The 20,738-nt window shown below is 40.0% G+C and overlaps 2 protein-coding genes across 2 annotated transcripts in view; both read left to right on the forward strand.

Annotated features, from left to right (window-relative positions):
* ASB14 (ankyrin repeat and SOCS box containing 14) overlaps window positions 1-19,401 on the forward strand; it is a 74,541-nt gene extending 55,140 nt beyond the window's left edge. The window contains exons 17-20 of the mRNA XM_070777199.1: window positions 7,109-7,225; window positions 17,794-17,868; window positions 18,382-18,581; window positions 19,068-19,401. The gene's annotated coding sequence lies outside the window, so the exon portion shown is untranslated. The remainder of the gene's footprint in view (window positions 1-7,108; window positions 7,226-17,793; window positions 17,869-18,381; window positions 18,582-19,067) is intronic.
* On the forward strand, window positions 16,655-19,401 carry HESX1 (HESX homeobox 1). Its single transcript, XM_019985061.2, has 4 exons — window positions 16,655-17,868; window positions 18,382-18,581; window positions 18,876-18,977; window positions 19,068-19,401. The coding sequence occupies exons 1-4, from the start codon at window positions 17,712-17,714 to the stop codon at window positions 19,164-19,166; spliced, it is 558 nt and encodes a 185-aa protein (XP_019840620.1). The 5' UTR covers window positions 16,655-17,711; the 3' UTR covers window positions 19,167-19,401.
* Window positions 19,402-20,738: the final 1,337 nt, after the last annotated feature.

Consider the following 20,738-nt stretch of genomic DNA (forward strand, 5'->3'; position numbering starts at 1 on the left):
CGTTCCAATCCCAAAGAAAGGCAGTGCCAAAGAATGCTCAAACTACTGCACAATTGCACTCATCTCACACGCTAGTAAAGTAATGCTCAAAATTCTCCAAGCCAGCCTTCAGCAATATGTGAACTGTGAACTTCCAGATGTTCAAGCTGGTTTTCGAAAAGGCAGAGGAACCAGAGATCAAATTGCCAACATCTGCTGGATCATGGAAAAAGCAAGAGAGTTCCAGAGAAACATCTATTTCTGCTTTATTGACTATGCCAAAGCCTTTGACTGTGTGGATCACAATACACAGTGGAAAATTCTGAAAGAGATGGGAATATCAGACCACCTGACCTGCCTCTTGAGAAACCTGTATGCAGGTCAGGAAGCAACAGATAGAACTGGACATGGAGCAACAGACTGGTTCCAAATAGGAAAAGGAGTACGTCAAGGCTGTATATCGTCACCCTGCTTATTTAACTTACATGCGGAGTACATCATGAGAAACGCTGGATTGGAAGAAGCACAAGCTGGAATCAAGATTGCCGGGAAAAATATCAATAACCTCAGATATGCAGATGATACCACCCTTGGCAGAAAGTGAAGAGGAACTAAAGAGCCTCTTGATGAAAGTAAAAGTGGAGAGTGAAAAAGTTGGCTTAAAGCTCAACATTCAGAAAACGAAGATCATGGCATCTGGTCCCATCACTTCATGGGAAATAGATGGGGAAACAGTGGAAACAGTGTCACACTTTATTTTTTTGGGCTCCAAAATCACTGCAGATGGTGACTGCAGCCATGAAATTAAAAGACGCTTACTCCTTGGAAGGAAAGTTATGACCAACCTAGATAGCATATTGAAAAGCAGAGACATTACTTTGCCAACAAAGGTCCGTCTAGTCAAGGCTATGGTTTTTCCTGTGGTCATGTATGGATGTGAGAGTTGGACTGTGAAGAAAGCTGAGCACCGAAGAACTGATGCTTTTGAACTGTGGTGTTGGAGAAGACTCTTGAGAGTCCCTTGGACTGCAAGGAGATCCAACCAGTCCATTCGGAAGGAGATCAGCCCTGGGATTTCTTTGGAGGGAATGATGCTAAAGCTGAAACTCCAGTACTTTGGCCACCTTATGTGAAGAGTTGACTCATTGGAAAAGACTCTGATGCTAGGAGGGATTGGGGGCAGGAGGAGAAGGGGACGACAGAGGATGAGATGGCTGGATGGCATCACTGACTTGATGGACGTGAGTCTGAGTGAACTCTGGGAGTTGGTGATGGACAGGGAGGCCTGGCGTGCTGCGATTCACGGGGTCGCAAAGAGTCGGACACGACTGAGCGACTGAACTGAACTGAACTGAATGTAGAGAACCTACATGGTAGAGTCCGGAAGATGTTTAATGAGTTTTCAGGATAGTGCTGGGCACAATAATTTTTCAGTAAAAATAAGCTAAGTATTCTTTTCATTTTAAATGTTTTAATGCTTTTAAAGCAGCTTTCATTTTCTTCATTTCCCCCTCTTTATCATAACTAAAGAAATCATTATTTTCTAAATCAGAAGACTGTCCTCATTGTTGTAGATAATTTGGATAGTATTTTAAATAATATAACCATTATCCTTGCTAGTGTTTTACCACTTTGATTTAGAGACTTTTGCAGCCAAAAAAAAAATATATTAATATATATTGTGTTATTCGGGAGAAACGGTTTAGGTACAAAGCCAGCAAAGGCTGTTACTTTGTTTTTTGGTCTTTGTTTTTTGGCAGTGGGGAGAGGGGAGATTCCCAAAGCTTAAAAGACATAGACCTACATGACATTACTACTCCCCAGAAGTTCTCGGGAGCAATAGGCAAGTCATTGGAAAAGAGATTGCTGTTAGAGAAGCCAATAAGTCCCATGACTGGTAAAGTATTGAAATCATTTTACTTTTTGTTTTTTAACTTTTTATAGTACTACAGAGGGCAGTAAAAAGAGTTACTGAGAATTGAGTATACCAGTACTGTTCATAGATCAGTTGGTAAAGAATCTGTCTGCAATGCAGGGGATCTGGGTTCGATTCCTGAGTTGGGAAGATCCCCTGGAGAAGGAAATGGCAACCCACTCCAGTACTCTTGCCTGGAGAATCCCATGGACAGAGGAGCCTGGCGGGCTACTGACCGTGGGGTCACAAGAGTCAGACGCGACTTAGCGACTAAACCACCACCAGTGTAATTTAGTCTCACAGTAAATCAGCACGTCCTTCCAAAAACACTAGATGGTGCCCTAAATTTAGTTTTGGGATTTTAAGCTGCCTCAGGAGCCCTGGGATTTCTTTGGAAGGAATGATGCTAAAGCTGAAACTCCAGTACTTTGGCCACCTCACGCGAAGAGTTGACTCATTGGAAAAGACTCTGATGCTGGGAGGGATTGGGGGCAGGAGGAGGAGGGGACAACAGAGGAAGAGATGGCTGGATGGCATCACTGACTCGATGGACATGAGTCTGGGTGAACTCCGGGAGTTGGTAATGGACAGGGAGGCCTGGCTTGCTGCGATTCATGGGGTCGCAAAGAGTCGGACACGACTGAGTGACTGATCTGATCTGAATGAACAAAATGTTAAAAATTTCTGCCCTTGTGGAGCTACAGTTTAGTGGCAATGGTAGGAAGAAAGACAATGAAATATAAACATAATATGCAGTATAAGAAATAAAGTATATTAGAAAGTGGGGAGTGCTATGGAAAACAGGGAAAATGAGGTGAAGAGCAGTTGCAATTTTAAATAAGCTTGTCAGAGTGGAGTTCATTGAAAAGGTGACATCTGAACAAAAATGTGAAGGAGTCACTGGAGTGAGCAATGAGTACATCTGAGGAAAAAGTGTTTCAGGAAGAGAAACAGCCAGGGTAGAGGCCCTATGCCCTAAGGCAGGAGTGGCCTTTCTATTTGAAGGATTGCATAGAGATCAGAGTGGCAGGAAAGGGGCGAGCCAGGGTGGAGGAATCTGTTGGGGAGGAGGAAGAGAAGATAACATCATGTGAAGCCTAATGGCCTAAGTGAGGATTTTGACTTCTACCCTAATTTTGGATAAAAACACTTTTAATTGAGGTTATGATTTGAAACAAATATTAGAGAAGCTAAACTACTGATATGAGATATCATAAATTATGCACAAATTAACATTGTCTTAAGTAAACTCAGTACTTTATGAAATATACTGATTTAAAGGAAAAATTATATGAGTGATTTAGCTAAGTCATGATCAAAATAATATAGGGGCAAAAATAATGTCTTAATAACAGAAGACAGTGAGTTCATGTAAAAACAAGTGTATGGTTTTTCCTCTTCCCTTTCTAAATAATTCAGCCCTAAAGCCATTGTGTGCATGCCCAGTTGCCCAGTCACATCCAGCTCTTTGTGACCCCATGGTCTGTAGCCCACCAGGCTCCTCTGTCCATGGGATTGTCCAGGCAAGAATACTGGAGGGGATTGGCATTTCCTCCTCCAGGGGATCTTCCCAACCCGGGGATCGATCCTGTGTCTCCTATGTCTCCTGCATTGGCAGGCAGATTCTTTACCACTTTAGGGGCTTTAGGAAAGCCCTTAAAGCCGTTAGGTGGAACCAAATAAAGTAGGAATTTATGCAGGGTGGTGAGACACAGGGGCCCAGAATGAGGTGTTGGAGTCCAGCAAGTGGGGTAGGGCATTCCCACAAAGGAGCGCCCTGGTGTGCAGTGCCAGAGCCTGTTCAGGGCGTCAGGGCAAAAGATGGGCAAAAATGGCATTTTGGTGGAGAGACAACCCCCAGGCAATAGGATGTTGGAGCAAACATGGGGTGAGGATACCTGAGAGGGCTGTTTTGGTGTTCAAGCATGGTGAGGGCTTTTGTGCATGTTGAGAGCTGGCTGCATCTCTGTGGGGAAGGGATGGTAGCAGTGGCAGTTGGGTTACATAGGGGGATACATGCAATAGGTAAATATATCAAGGATAAAAAAAAAGCCAGGATTCTCATTGTCAGAGAAGGGAATTACAAATACTGTATGGAAAGGGGGAAAGTTATAATGCGCCCTCTAGTGCTAGCAATGGCACCCCACTGCAGTACTCTTGCCTGGAAAATCCCATGGACAGAGGAGCCTGGTAGGCTGCAGTCCACGGGGTCGCTAGGAGTCGGACACGACTGAGCGACTTCACTTTGACTTTTCACTTTCATGCATTGGAGGAGGAAATGGCAACCCACTCCAGTGTTCTTGCCTGGAGAATCCCATGGACAGAGGAGCCTGGTGGGCTGCCGTCTATGCGGTCGCACAGAGTTGGACACGACTGAAGCAACTTAGCAGCAGCAGCAGCAGTGCTAGATTAGAATTAGAGGTATCCATGGTTGCTAAGAGTTGGACACGACTGAGGGACTTCGACTTTTCACTTTCATGCATTGGAGAAGGAAATGGTAACCCACTCCAATATTCTTGCCTAGAGAATCCCAGGGATAGGGGAGCCTGGTGGGCTGCCATCTATGGGGTCGCACAGGGTCGGACACAACTGAAGCAGTTTAGCAGCAGCAGCAGCAGCAGCAGCAGCATGGCTTCCCTGGTGGCTCAGACGGTAAAGAATATGCCTGCAGTGAGAGAGATCTGGATTTGAACCCTGGGTTGGAAGATTCCCTGGAGGAGGGCATGGCAACCCACTCCAGCATTCTTGTCTGGAGAATCCCCATGGACAGAGGAGCCTGGCTGGCTATAGTCCATGGGGTCGTAAAGAGTCGGACACAGCTGAGTGACTAAGCACAGCACATGTGAACTCACAGGTTTCAATACATGTATGGGATATAAAGTGTGTATATGTCACATACCTGCATTTATTTCCTACCTTTTTCATTGAGAAAGCCTTTGAGAGAGATGCCCCAATAACAGTGGATGCACATCTGAGTCTATATCTTGGCTTCCAAACACTATTGTTCATTAAAAAGAAATAGGACTGGTCAGAGAAATGGCTGACTCTAGGTCTGGAGCAAGAAAAGAATAAGATATACCTGAGACACTTTATGCTAGGAGGTAGAAAGTGCTCAAAAATGATTTGTCAAGGGACTTCTCTGACAGTCCAGTGGTTAAGACTTCCCCTTCCAATGCAGTGGATGTGGATTCAGTCCCTGGTCAGGGAGATCCCACATGCCTCACAGCCAAAAAACCAAAACATAAAGCGGAAGTAACGTTGTAGCAGATTCAACAAAGACTTTAGAAATGGTCCACATCAAAAAATGATGTGTGGAAAGAACACAAGTCAGCTTGAAGGGGGCTTCCATTAGCCAAATCAGGGGAAATTTCAGCATCACAGTAAGTAATGAGATTATAACTCCTTAAATAAAATAGAAAACCATGAGTTCATATTGATATAAATAAATGAATAAAAACATTTGTTGCAAAGTATTTGCATAGGCTTAAAAATAACCTCACCAAAAAAACCCACTACATTATAAAGGGGGAAAGAGTAACTTTCTAGTGGGAAAACCTGGCAGACACCATCTTAATCAAATGCTGAAAGTTGAAATCACCAATAATGAGACTAAAATTATATGCTACCTGTTAGGAAATAATGAGAATACAGCATCAGTTCTGTGTCATCCCCTCAGAAATCACAAGGAAACATGAAACAAATCCTAACTGAAGAAGTACTGAAAACACTGCTGAAATGACAGCTGCCTTTTTAAATTATAACCATTTAGAAATAATATATTTACTTTAAGTCAATTCCACTAATATCTGAGTTGCTAGATGGTGGAAATGTTATTTCCAGTTATCTTCTAGTACTAAAATGAGCTCATTTGTTTAGGTTATATGTGTGAACTGTATAACAATAATGTTTACAAATCCAGATAAATTCTCCTACAGTATTTTTAGAACCTGTATTATTTAAATTGTATGCTGCCAATTTTCATTAGTTTTTTACCTTCTCAGTCTGGGGAACTATATTTTCATTCTGAGGTAATTCAGTTTGCTAAATACTTTGTCACTTGTTTATATGATTAGAAACACAATTTTCAAGTGGTAAACTCTCTTTCACCTCTACTCCTTCTGTTAATGATGTGTGAGTGCATGCTAAGTCACTTCAGTTGTGTCCAACTTTTTGCGATCCCATGGACTCTGGCCTGCCAGGCTCCTCTATCCATGGGATTCTCTGGGTAAGAATCCTGGAGTTGCCATTCCCTTCTCCAGGGGATCTTCCTGACCTAGAGATTAAACCCCCATTTCTTGGGTCTCCTACATTGGCAGGCAGCTGATACCATCTGTTTGGTCACAGAAACTAGAAATGTGGCAATCACAGTCACTTTCTCCCTCTTACTCCCCTCAACAAACAGACACACACACAGACACACACACATATCCCTATAACTACACCTAATTGGCCTTCATTATGTTGCTTTTCTCTGACGTTTTCTTGAAACATCTCTACCTAAAGACATATCTGAAAAGCCTTCTAGTAACATTGATAATGGTAATAAATGATAGCAAATAATTTATGTAACATTTACTATGTGTCAGGGATTATTTCAAGGGCTTTGCAAGTATTAATCTCACTTGATCCTCAATTATCCCCATTTAATTATAGAGGAAACTGAGGCACAGAGAGGCTAAGTTACACAGCCAAGGTCACATAGTTGAAAAGAGTCAGTGCTGGAATTTGGACCCGGGTAGTGTGACACCAGGGTTGGGCTCTTACAACTCATCAGTCCTGTTCAGTTTCACTCAAGCTGATTTGGGCCCCTGTTTGCTCCCATGCACAACCTCTTGTGCACACATCTTTAAAATTTTGTATTTATTTATTGGTGTTCCTAGAAGAATAAGAGAATTATGCTACTTATATTTACAAAAGTAGAGAGAATAATGAACCCACGATATTATATTTTTATTCATTAGAGACAATGAATCTACATATACCCATCACTCCCAATTCAGCACTTACCAACATTTTACAATACTTGCTTCAATTATCTTTCTTTTCTTTCTTGTTTTCCTGAAGTATTTTATTTATTTAATAATTTTATTTAGTTATTTTTGGCTGTGCTGGGTCTTCATTGCTATGCGTGGGCGTTCTCCAGTTGGGGCGAGTGGGGGCTATTCTTCCTTGTGGTGGACAGGTTTCTCATTGTGGTGACTTCTCTTGTTGCAGACAGAGCACAGGCTCTAGGTGTGCAGGCTTCAGCAGTTGGCACATGGGCTTAGTTGCTCTATGGCATGTGCGATTGTCCCAGACCAAGGATCGAACCAGTGTCCCCTGCATTGCAAGGTAAACTCTTAAGCCCTGGACCACGAGCAAAGCCCTTCTGAAGTATTTTAAACTAAAACCCAGACATTCTGAAATTTCACCTATAAATATTTAAGTAGAATCTTTTAGAGGGACTTTCAGTAAATGTAACCATAATCACATCATGACACCTAACAAAATTAATATTAATTACTACCTTCTTAATCATGAGTTTCTTGAGGGCAGAAATCATTTCATTTCCTGGTTACTTAGTACATCCCTGTACATGCTGGAGTTTAATAAATGTTTGTTCTGACTTAAAAGTTTGTTTTTAAGTTGATAAGAAAACCATGGCATTTATCCTCCAGAAACAATGTTATAACTGACAATCAGGTTCTCAAGTTAACTGACAACTCTAATTTAATCTACAATGATTAGATTAAGTAACACTAACGTGTAGGCCTGAGCCCCTGGAAGCCTTAAATCCTGAACTATTTTATTTTTGATTACTGAGTCTAGGGAAATCCTGAGTCTAATTTAACCTAGCCCTGAATTTTCTTGTCCTCAATGTCAGTCTGGGGAGGACATAAAGACGGGCTATACTGGGTGGGAGCGTTCATTGGTAAAGATTTCTTGGAATGAAATATGGCAGAATTTACAAAAAGCATATTATTTTTTTCTTCATAATAAATTCTGGTTTATTTTTGGGTGACAAAAAAATAATATATTCTTCAAAGAAACTTTTTCATGGAAATACTCCTGCATATGTGCTAAGAAGGTATTCATTGTTTGTTAGAGTTTAAAAAATTGGAGACACCCAAGTGCTGTTATCAAGAGAGTAGTTCAGTAAATTGTGATTCTTCCGCTTACTGTAGCATCAGGCAGCTATTGAAGCATGGGATGGAGCTGTATGTGCTTATGCCATGTCAATGTAGGGAAACCACATTGCAGAACAGTACGTGTGTCTGGCTCCCTGTGGATAAAAGCATGTGTGTGCAGCTACCTATTTATGTCAAGGCATTCTAAAAAGATAGGAAGGAGCACTAAAGTGTTAATAGTGGATGCCAGTGGGTTGGACAGTAAAAATGGGGTAGAATTGAAGGAAACTATCATTTTACTCATGTACCATAGTAAATATTAAATGAATTTTTTAAAATCAAAAGGCATCAGTGTTTTAGATAATTTTATATCAAATTTTTAAAACCAAGAACTTGATATATACAAGAGGCACTGTACAGAAAACAATTTTGACTGGTTTGAAAATGTACAAATATGAAACTATAATCTTTTGAGATTGAGAAAAGCCTAAAATGTTTTCTAAATATAAATAGAGTGAACTTTTCTACAAATCTTTATTTAATATCTTATGTTTGATGAGTACTGAGATGGTTGCCAGGAGAGACAAAAGTATGTGTGAAATAATCCCAACTCCCTGGTGGCTCAGATGGTAAAGAGTCCACCTGCAATGCAGGAGACCCGAGTTCGATCCCTGGGTCAGGAAGATCCTCTGGAGAAGGGAGGGGCAACACACTCAAGTATTCTTGCCTGGAGGATCCCATGGACAGAGGAGCCTGGCAGGCTACAGTCCATGGCGTCGCAAAGAGTAGGACACGATTAAGCGACTAAAGCTTATTCTTCAACCTTGTAACCACTGAGGATTATACCATATGTTTCAAGTAATAGCAAAGGCTAATGGCCTTAGGAATGACAGAGTATCACAGACATGAACTGTGCCTCAGGATTTTAAAATTGTAAGCTCAGATTTTAAATGAATCCCCCACAGGTAGCTAGTGGGAGCCTATTGTACAGCACAGGGAGCTCATCTTGGTGTTCTGTGATGGGAGGGATGGGAAGGAGGTTCAGGAGGGAGGGGATATATGCATACATACAGCTGACTCACTTCTCTGTACTACAAAAACTAACAGAACATTGTAAAACACCTCTATTAGTTCAGTTCAGTTGCTCAGTCATGTCTGACTCTTTGTGACCCCATGAACCACAGCACACCAGGCCTCCCTGTCCATCACTAACTCCTGGAGTCTACTCAAACTCATCTCCATTGAGATGGTGATGCCATTGAAGCATTTCATCCTCTGTCATCCCCTTCTCCTCCTGCCCTCAATCTTTCCCAGCATCAGGTCTTTTCAAATGAGTTAGCTCTTCACATCAGGTGGCCAAAGTATTGGAGTTTCAGCTTCAACATCAGTCCTTCCAATGAACACCCAGGACTGATCTCCTTTAGGATGGACTGGTTGGATCTCCTTGCAGTCCAAGGGACTCTCAAGAGTCTTCTCCAACACCACAGTTCAAAAGCATCAATTCTTTGGCGCTCAGCTTTCTTTATAGTCCAACTCTTAAACCCCAATTTAAAATAAGGAATCCCCCATCTCACTTTTATTGAATTATAGTTACAGAATGTCATAATGTCTAATCTGTGGATTACCCTGGAGTGATATATAAGTAGTTCATAGAAAACTGGGAATACTTTTACACATTAAGAAGCAATGGCAACAAGAGCAAACGCACAACATTTACGTGTATTTACAAATGTCTCCTCCTCCTAGTCTCATCTATCCATCCGTCCATTTATTTATTCATTTAAGAAATATTAATTGAATGTCTACTTTGGCATTTTTCTAGGAGATACTGAAGGTGTTAACAGTAAAATCTAAAGTCTTCTATATATTTTAGAAAACGTATTTAAAAATTCTGAGGGTCTCAAATAGAACAGTGTTATTCTTACGCATAAGTAAGAGGCTAACGTCATGAAGCTTTGCTTATTGCATTTCTTTCTTATCCTCACAGCCTGGTTTTCTTTCTTATTATACTCACAGGCTGATTTTCTTTCTTATTGTGCTATGACTGGTTTTTTGAAAACTCTGCCAAAACATCTAAGACATTGGGCATTTTTCCTGGTAGTTAATGATTTGAGGTTTAGTTGAAATACATAATTAGAAAATGTTAGCAAAGCCTGAGTTGATTCACAAGTTACTAGAGCAAAATAAAACATAAACATCTCATTTTTACTTCATCTTGTACATACAGATGTCTAAAATACAGACTTCCAATTTTACAATTCCTATAATCTCTTCTCTTCAATGTCAGTGTGTCAGGCTTTTATTTCTTATTTCAAAATAAATGTTGAAAGATATCGAGGATTGATTATATGGAAGGTTTCACAACCCTTTTCTTGGTTGATTGGTATATTTTGATGTTTATATTTTGAAATCATTGGGAAAGATGTTATAGTGGCCATTAATTAGCCATCGTGTATTATCCTTTTTATATGTGTCAACCTTCAGTTTGCTAATATTTTAAAGTTTTTGTGTCAGTGTTCATGAGAGATATTTGTCTGTAATTAAAAACAAATTTTTTTGTTATCAGGGTTATTCAGACCTCATAAAACAGATTTAGAAGGGTCCTTCCTCTTCCATTTTCTGAAAGAGTTTGTTTAAGATTGGTATTTGTGTAAGATTTTCTTTAAATGTTTGATAAACTTCACCAGTGAAGTTATCTTGGCCTGAAGTTTTCTCTGTGGGAAAGAATTTGATAACCAGTTCTGTTTCTTTAATAGATATGTAGCTAGTCATATTTTCTATTTCATGTTGTTTCAGTTTTTGTAATCATATAGTTTTTAAAGATTCTTGCCTATTTCATGTAAGCTACTGAATTTACTGGTATAAAGTTGTTCATTATATTCTTTTTTTTTTTTAATGTCTGTATTCTCTGTAGTGGTATTACCTCTTTATTCCTAATATTGGTAATTTGTGTTCTGTCTTTTGTTCTTGTCTCCCTACAGGTTCCCCTTTCTCAGTTTTTTATGATGGAGCTTTTTAGATAAATTATCTAGTGCTGCGTAAATCACCCAAAACTTGGTGGTTTAAAACAGTAGTGTTCATTTAATACCTCTCACTGTTTCTTTATGTCAGGAATTCAGGAGTGACTTGGATACCCAGTCCTGTCTTGTAGTTTCCATTAAGATTGTGGTCAGATGTCATTTGGGGCTTTAGTCATCTGAAGGCTTGAATGGAGCTGAAAGATCCACTTGCCAAGTGGCATATTCACATAGCTGGCAAGTTGATGTTGACTGTTGACAGGAAACTTCAATTCCTCTCCATGTTGGACTCTATACCTATCATGGTGGCTGCTCACATGTGCTTGCTTCTCTTTGATTGTGAGATTATATTTGCTTAGTTTTAATCTGTGGGAATTTTGTGACCTAAATTAGGGAGGCTTTCTCCCAGAGAGCGTTTGGTCTGCTTTTGCCGGGAACCAATATTAAAGTGAAAATGGGGAGTGAAAAAGTTGGCTTAAAGCTCAACATTCAGAAAACGAAGATCATGGCATCTGGTCCCATCACTTCATGGGAAATAGATGGGGAAACAGTGGAAACAGTGTCAGACTTTATTTTTGGGGGCTCCAAAATCACTGCAGATGGTGACTGAAATGGCAGCCATGAAATTAAAAGACGCTTACTCCTTGGAAGGAAAGTTATGTCCAACCTAGATAGCACATTGAAAAGCAGAGACATTACTTTGCCAACAAAGGTCCATCTAGTCAAGGCTATGGTTTTTCCTGTGGTCATGTATGGATGTGAGAGTTGGACTGTGAAGAAGGCTGAGTGCCGAAGAACTGATGCTTTTGAACTATGGTGTTGGAGAAGACTCTTGAGAGTCCCTTGGACTGCAAGGAGATCCAACCAGTCCATTCTGAAGGAGATTGGCCTTGGGATTTCTTTGGAAGGAATGATGCTAAAGCTGAAACTCCAGTACTTTGGCCACCTCATGCGAAGAGTTGACTCATTGGAAAAGATTCTGATGCTGGGAGGGTTTGGGGGCAGGAGGAGAAGGGGACGACAGAGGATGAGATGGCTGGATGGCATCACTGACTCGATGGCCATGAGTCTGGGTGAACTCCGGGAGTTGGTGATGGACAGGGAGGCCTGGCGTGCTTCGATTCATGGGGTCGCAAAGAGTCGGACACGACTGAGCGACTGAACTGAACTGAACTGAACTGAATATTAAAGTGACCTCAAGTGAGAATCTTCTGTTCAACTCTCCTACCTACTACTAGCCTGAGGGTTAGAATCCTGGTTTCAGTGATGCTAAGGATTTTTGCTCTTGTGGGTGACCTCTTATTTATCATTTGTCTGCTGATCACTGCTCCCAGTTCTGAGTTCAATTCTTGGTTGTTGTGTTTTTACTGTTTCGTGTGGTGAGGAAACAAAATTTCCCTTACGTGTTCAGACCTCAGCATTGCACTTGAAGATATATTTTATACAAGATCTAATTGTTTTGTAGTGGAAGAGTCTTTCAAGGAATATGGCCCAGCGTATTGCTATAACAGAAATATCTCATTCATTCTCCAGTTTACTTCAAATTTGGCTTTTTTTCTCTACCCTTCCAGCTTGCCAAAGTTGACAGTAACTCCCTTGTTAACAAATCTGTGGATACATTTCTGTCTTCTTTTTACCCAGCCTCTTAGCATTGACACAGCTGATCATTCATTTATTATTTCATCTAGTTTTAGCTGAGCACTGTTGTGGATACTAGAACAAACAAAAATTCTAAAGAAACAGGCAATAAACAGGAAACAAGATGAACATACAATAAGACAAAAGGGAGGAGAGAGGGCATCAAGACTCCTGAAATTTTTTAAGGGACTGAAAGAGTAAGCCTCATTGGAAAAAATTGTATTTAAGGAAATACTTGAAGGAGGTAACAGAGTAAGTAAACTGTGAGAATATGTGAGGGAAGAACATTCTAGGGAGTGAAAACAGCCAGTGTACAGGCCTGAGGCAGAACTGTACCTGTGTTTTCAGGAAGAGGAGAGGTCTCATGTAGCCAGAACAAAGTCAGCATGGGAGATGTGATGAAAGATAAGATCAGATCGGGAAGGGGAGCTGGCAGATCATGTGACACTGTATATAACACTAAAAAGACTGACTTTTACTGAGATGGGAAGCCATTTTTTGAGCAGAGTTGTGACATGAACGGATATGTTTTTAAATAATCCCTCTCGCTGGCTGCTGTGTTGATAGAAAACCATAAGGGATCAAGGATGGATGCAGTGAGACCACTTAGATATTGTTGTAGCCATCTTTCTCCTTGATCCTGTTTCCTCTCTTGGGTTGATTATCATTTCTCCACATTTTTCCCTTGGCTTACTACCTGTTTCCTTCTCTAGTTCTTTTTCCAGCACATCTTTTCCAATTTCTAAATATTGAAATATCTCAGACTTGGTCTTAAGATCCTTCTTGTGTCTAGGGTCATTCACTGGGTGATCTCATACAAACCTCTGGCTTTTAATGGTTTTAATACATATGATTTGTGCTAGTGATGCACAGACTTAGAGATTCAACCCTGAGCTCAAACTCAGAAATCCAGTAGCCCACTTGCAATCCAAACTGAAACTCTTCATTTCTCCCCAAACCTTTCCTCCCCTAGTCCAGGCTTCCACACCCCAATAAATGACACTGTATTTGCTCAAGCCAAAAAAACAGTCATCCTTAATGCCTCTCTTTCCTTCATTTCTCCTAATCCACCAGCAAGATGTGTTTTTCTGTTCCCACATGAAGGAGCTGTTCCCTCCACAATGCTGTATGTCAAATGACCTCAGAAATCTGAGTAGCTTAATAAACAATGAATATTTATTTTTCTCACCCATGAAACTGCAGGTCAGTTGGTGTTTGGCTGAGTTTGCCTGGGCTTTGCCTGCTTAATGGCAAGCTGCAGGATGGGGTGGGGTCTCCTTCACGTGTGTTCATTCTAGGGCTTAGGCTGAGAGGCAGCAACTGCCCCACGGATGACCACACAGTGATGTCAGAAGCTCAGGAGGGCAAACCAGTCATATTTCAGGCTTCTAGTGTGTTGCCGTTGACTGAAGCAAGTCACATGGACAAGCCCAAAGCTGAGGGGTGGAAAGTACACTGTATCCACGATGAGGCCACAGCAAGGGGATAGCTATATAATATATTGTGGGGATGAAAGAATTGAAACTAATTATCCAATTACTTCATCTCCCACAACCTCCTAAAGAATTGTACCACTTCCCAGATCCACTGTTAGCCATCATCTCTTGCCCCTGGACAGTTATCTCTCTTCTCATCATACCTAGAACAATGCCTTGCATTAGTATATGCTCAGTAAGAATGTAGTGAATAAACAACTCTCAGGTGATCTTCGATTTCACTGGTTGCACTCATCACTCTTCAGTCTCTTTCTATGTAGCAGCCAGGATGGGATTTTAAAACTGTAAATCCTATCTGTGCTATAAAGAGAAATATATCTGGTCTCTGTCCCTGGTTCCAGGCACACAGCTACTAAATTTCTTAGAATTTCCTGAGTAATAAGAGTGATAGGAACATCTTTTATTCTAATGACATGACTCTTGGTGGGCTTCTCAATAGCTTCAAGATGTGGGCTGGTTACAGGAAAGACCAAACCTAGATTAGAGGCTTATAACTTTCAGCCCCACCTGCCAGCCTCAGGGGAGGGTCACCAATAGCTGATGATTAATCAATCTTGTGTATGTAATGAAACTCCATAAAAAACCCACTACAAAAAGATCAGGATTCTGAGAGCTTCCAGGTTGGCAAACACATTGAAGTGCTGGGAAGGTGGTGCCCAGAGAGGGCATGGAACCTCTGTGCCCCTTCCCCACACCTTGCCCTACACATCTCTTCCATCTGTTCCTGAATTGTATCTTTTCTAGTAAATGTAAACAGCATGCCTTCTTGAATTGTGTGAGTTCTAGCAAATAATTGAACCTGTGAAGGGGAACTCTGAATTTACAGTTGGTTAGTCAGAAGTACAAGTGGCAACCTGGGACTTGCAAGTGGTAACTATAGTCTTGGTGGACTGAGCCCTTAACCCGTGGGGTAGTTGGGGTCAGAATTGAATTTTGGATACCCTGTTGATGTCTACAGAGAACTGGAGAATCGCTTGGTGTGGAAAAGCCCATATACATTGGGTGTCAGAAATGTTGTGAGTAAAAACAACTCAGACTGTCATATTAGTCCCAGCTTAAAACCCTGCCCTGGGTTCGCTTTGCACTTGAACTCCTTACCACGGTCTTTATAGGTCTTCATAAAGGCATCCATTATCCAGCCAGGCCTGGCTCTCCAAACACTAGCATCTGGTACCACTCACCGCTCTCTGGCTAACTGCCCTTTTCCTCCTCAAATATTCCAATACCTTTCAGCTGCAAGACCTTTGTACTTGCTGTTCCTTCTGACTGGAATGCTCTTTCTCAAAATCTTGGCATGCTAGCATTCTCTTACCCTCAGCTAAAATGTCACCTCCTGAGAGAGGCCTCCCTGACCATCAATACTTAAAGACCCTCTTCGCACCCCACCTCCACCCCTGTATGTTTCATCACCACCACTTTGTTTATTCCTTTCAGTGAGTTTATCGCTCTCTGAAATGACCTTGCTTTTGTTCATTCCTAATCCTAGAATGGTGTCTGACACATGTTAAGTGCTCTGTAAAAGTCTGTTGAGTCGATATATGAGAAAACATTGCCTCCACATTTTTAAAGAAACTCTTTGCTATCTTTTATTTTCATACATACTCATCCAGATGTAAAATGGTATTAAGTCCACATAAAATCAACTCAGGATAAATAAAAATATTGCAGTGTCTGTGTTGATAAAGCAGAAATTGGGGACTGCCTCTAGGGCCCTGGTCTATGGGGTCGAAGGTCTCAGTCAGGCCGCCTTCTACCTCCCTTACTGAGGAGCCAGCTTTCCTGGCTCATCTTTCTCCTTTTTCCCTCCTCATCATGGTTAATGTACAAGATTATTTATTTATTAATATTTACAGTCATTGTTTGTGGGCTGTCTCACTGCCCCCCACCTCTGCCACCACCACGAGCTTCATGGGCACATGAAGGCAAGGATCCTATTCGGTTTTTTAGGTACGCAGTAGATGTTCTTCCATTTGTGGGATGAATCAGTGAATGAATGTTTCAAAGGAAAGGAAAGAATCTGGAAGGTCGTGAATCAATCTCTTTCTCCAGGTCGCTCCAGAGTAGGGGAGCCCCCACCATTGACTGTTTACCTTCCAAGACACTGTAGGCAAAACCTCCATGAGGATATATGTTTACTAGTTTATTTATTGTCAGAATGGCTTTGCTTATATATTTATAACTCCATCTTGTGTGCATGTTTCGTTTTCTGTGTGAATTCTTTGTTCACATTGGAGCTCACATAAAGAGGAATTTAGCTTAGTATTTATGACATCGTGATAGGAAGTGACATCACGACAAGGCAAAATCTGATAAAGTTCCGTTCCATTCTGTAGAGGCTGTTTCCTCCTTGAGCACACACTTCTTTTCTTCTTCCCACAAGGAAAGCCCAGTAGTTGTCTGAATGCTGTATAAAACTGAGCACTTAAATTTATCATCAGGAAGGTATTAAAAGAAGAGGAGCAAGAGAGTACAAGAACTAAAAGTGTTACAACTTTGGTGAGAAGTGGTCACTTCAGAAGCGTCTCGTTTAGCAGCTATATTTCTCTTTTAATTTCACATTTTCTTAGGATAATGAAATGAAAATATTTTGTTCTTGGTTATTTTTCACAAGTCTTCTTGTCCTCATGAGAACCATCCAGTCTCTCAAAATATCAACAGAAATTTTTCTTTAAAAGATCAATTATGCATTTTTCTTTGAAACAACTGATGGGAGAGAAATTCTTCCTTTAGTTTGAATAGGCATACTTTTAAGTTGCTTGGAGGTAGTTATATGTGAATCTTCATATTAACTTGTATCTCTCTCATTTAAAAGAAAAGATGAGAGAAGAGGATTAACTCATTAATTATTTAAAATACTTGGTGCAACTGTTCCTTGTTAGTTAATCCAGGCACTTGGAAGAAAATTACACTCAGTGTTAATAACATTGCCAACCTTTTCCAGTATGCTGCACTCCAAATACTATTGTGTTTTCATTGACAACAGTCACTATTACATATGCATGTGAAAAACGGGCATTTTCATCAGAATTACTGTAATAGCATTAAGAGATTATTATTTTTCCAATTTCTTTGGAAGAAAATTCACTTAAATTAGATTATTTATTACTTGACTGCTCTTCTGTCTTGCCTGTATGTTTAGGTAACTGGAGTCCATGAAAGTATAAACTTCAGAATAAAAAGCATGATTTTATACATTGATGATTTCAAATAAAAGAGGAGTGCTAGTCTGTGTGCATCATTTCTTTTGAGAAAGTTAAGTCTGTGTTCTGTTTAGGAGAGATAACACTTTTTGTCCCTGTAGGTGGCCCCCGTGGTGTAGCCATTAGTTGCTAATTACTTGCAAACAAATAAACAATTAACTCCTGGAGCTGCTGGCTGGGCCAGTGTGCATTGACATGCTAAAACTTTCTGAAACGGGATTTTAATTAGTGACGTTCTAAATCCAGCCCCCTTGTCTGCGGAGCAATAAGGTGAACTGCAGGAAGGTCCAGCCCCGGACACGTGGGGCAGAGCCAGCCTGGGAGGCTTGGAGCTGTTGCTCTGTGCAGCCCACGCAAGGATGTCTCCTAGTCTTCAGGAAGGTGCTCGGCTTGGGGAAAGCAAACCCTCACCCTGTCCCTTTTCAATTGAGAGTATCTTAGGACTGGACCAGAAGAAAGACTGTGTTCCATCCACGAAACCCCACAGGCCCTGGGCGGACACCTGCGGCTCTTCAGGTACGCCACAACTTAATTTTTTAATTTCTTTGTTAATTTGTTTACAGTGTTTAATTTGGCCTTTTTTCTTTTTTCATATTACATAGACTTACAGAAAAACTTTACTTTCATCCAAGTACATAATTGAAATATCTAGCACTTTTAATGCCTCCATCTGAGTGTTATGGGAAATAAAAAGAACATTGGCCTTAGATCCAAGTAGGTATGAAGTGCACCCATGAGAAATGCCAGGAGCCTTCATTTACTTCAGAAGAGCTCTGGGTTTATTTGCCATATCATATATTCTAAATCTTCTCACTGAAGAATAAATGACATTCAGAGGCCAGAATGTGTTCTCTATCAGCAAGACAGGACTCTCATTTTTGTTTGCTTTTTGGATTTTGGTCTCCTGTGAAACCCAGAAGAATTCTACTAGGAAAGTTAGAGACAAGTTTCTGAAGTTACTTCTTATATACAACTTTGTAGAATATAGAAATGGACACCTAAAATGTTATTTCTTTTTTCTCGTTTTAGGGAAAGAAGTTAACCTATGTCTACATGTCCCAACTCTTCCCAGTGGGATCTCATTACCTCAAACTGTGGATCACTCAGTCCCGGAAGAAAGTGTTTGGAAATACGAAGATTACTTTGCACCCTCAGAGAGACTTTCTTTGAAAAGAGAGTTGAGTTGGTATAGAGGCCGAAGACCCAGAACTGCTTTTACTCAAAACCAGGTGGGAAGTTTTTTCAGCCAATAATCTTAATACAAAGGCTTTAACTGATGCCCTGTTGGGCAAAAAGCCCATCCACTTTGGGATCTCAGTTTAGAAGCCTTATTAATGAAACAATAGACCGTCTCTCTCTCTCTCTCTCTCCCCTTTAACAGTTTCTGGATAGTCATTAAAAAAAAAGCTTACAGATTAATTGCCCAAGATTTGAATGCAATTATTTTGCTATACAAATTAAAGTCTATTTTATGATGAGAGACCAAAGATCAACATTTTAAATAACTATTTCCTTATTCTTAGATTGAAGTGTTAGAAAATGTCTTTAGAGTAAACTGCTATCCTGGCATTGATATCAGAGAAGACTTAGCTCAAAAATTGAACCTAGAGGAGGACAGAATCCAGGTAAATTTTCAGACTTAGTTATTACTTGTAGCAATGAAAATGTTAATAATAACATTTCTGAGGTCTGTTTTTATCTTCCCTTAATTTTAGATCTGGTTCCAAAATCGGCGTGCAAAGCTGAAAAGGTCCCATAGAGAATCACAGTTTCTAATGGCAAAAAAAAATTTCAACACAGATCTTCTGGAATAAATAGAAAACTAAACATGTGGAATTATCTTCCAGTTGCAGAACATGAAGAATTAATGGAAATATCAAGTATTGAAAATGTTATGTTTTCTGTGTTTAATCTGAGTATTGTCATTTTTATTGGAAAATATATTGTAAATAATTACTATTATAACATGGCACCTGTTATACTTGGGCACTGTTAGTTACAATAAAGGCCTTTCCTATATATTTTAATAAACATTTGCAGAAAAAGCCAGTTATTTTTGGTGAGCAAATTTAATCAAATAAATTTGTTTATTAAAATCAGTAAACTCATAGCTAATTGACTCTACAACTGGATTCCATTTACAAAATAATTCAAGTCAAATAGTCTGAAGAATGGCACAAAGATGTGATTTGTTTCAATAAATTCCCTTCAACTGCATTTTGAAATATGATTATATTTAATATAGCATATGATTTATTCATGAATCTTTTGTTTCTCTATTTCTGGCATAAAGCAGTGAGATTTTCTTACCATATATCAATACAAATTCTTACAACACTCTAGTTTCAAGTTTTTTATTCAGCAAAGTTATTATGCCAAAGTAGAGATGTAAAATCATCAATCGTCTTATTCATTCGATTAGTATTGGATTGCGCAAAAGAATTGAGCTACAAATAAATGCAAATTTTAGTTATTTTTCTAGTCCACTCAATATCATGCTTTACTTTGATTCATCAAAATGAGAATGATCATCTGGTTTATATCTATTTCCAGTTAATCATCTGTATGTTTTGTTACAAACAATACGTTGACTGAGGAGGTAGGATAACCGTCCTATCTTTTGTATGTGTTCTGACATTGTCACGAAATAACCAGGGCACTTTCTGGGACAAAAACTGTATTTTCTCTGCATTTGCCATGGTTCCTGTCAGTTCCCTACTGGGAATCTGGGGATTTGCTTTCCATTTAATTAATGGAAGGCCAGAGTGGATGTTCTGTTTAGTATAAGCTGGAGGACGCTGGCGTTGTTTCCTGGCAGCTGTATTCCAACTTCACCTATTTGGATTGAATTCTCCCTTGCTTCCCTTTTCTTTTCTACCTTTTACCTTCTCTTTCCCGTGCTCTTCTTTTCTCTCCTGGTAAGGACCAGAATAGAAGGTTCTTGTTGAATTACTGTATCTATCCTGGTTTTATATATATTTTTTTCTTTCATTTTTAAATTGCATGAGAAAGATTAGAGGAGTTTGCATTTTCTGATGAGGAAAAGTAGCATGACTCAGATTTTAGAGCTTTTAAAAAAGCATTTACTGAGAACAGTTTGGAGGAAAGACTGTTCTGTGTCCCAGTAAGCTCTGTGTCAGCAGTAAGCTGTGCTTATCCTGTTTCACTATTGCTGGATGGAGAGCAGGGAGGAAGAGAAGGGCAACAGGATAGTAAATGGAAGAAGAGAGGCATTAAGTGTTTTCCAAGGAAGTCTCTGCTGTCAAACTGTGGAGCCGCTTTTTTTAACATAAAGAACTGTGTTCGGTAATATACAATTTGGAGCCCTATTTATGACATATGTTAGTCACAGTTTATCCACCGGGTACTTCTTTGCTCTTCATAGG

The sequence above is a fragment of the Bos indicus genome, chromosome 22 (assembly GCF_029378745.1).
Source record: "Bos indicus isolate NIAB-ARS_2022 breed Sahiwal x Tharparkar chromosome 22, NIAB-ARS_B.indTharparkar_mat_pri_1.0, whole genome shotgun sequence".
NCBI lineage: Eukaryota > Metazoa > Chordata > Mammalia > Artiodactyla > Bovidae > Bos > Bos indicus.

Bases quoted from the DNA above. Each gene is read 5' to 3' on its own strand.
- HESX1 (XM_019985061.2), top strand. From the start codon at position 17,712: ATGTCTCCTAGTCTTCAGGAAGGTGCTCGGCTTGGGGAAAGCAAACCC. The intron at 18,582-18,875 runs GTGGGAAGTTTT...CCTTATTCTTAG, and splicing joins CTGCTTTTACTCAAAACCAG to ATTGAAGTGTTAGAAAATGT. The intron at 18,978-19,067 runs GTAAATTTTCAG...CCTTAATTTTAG, and splicing joins TAGAGGAGGACAGAATCCAG to ATCTGGTTCCAAAATCGGCG.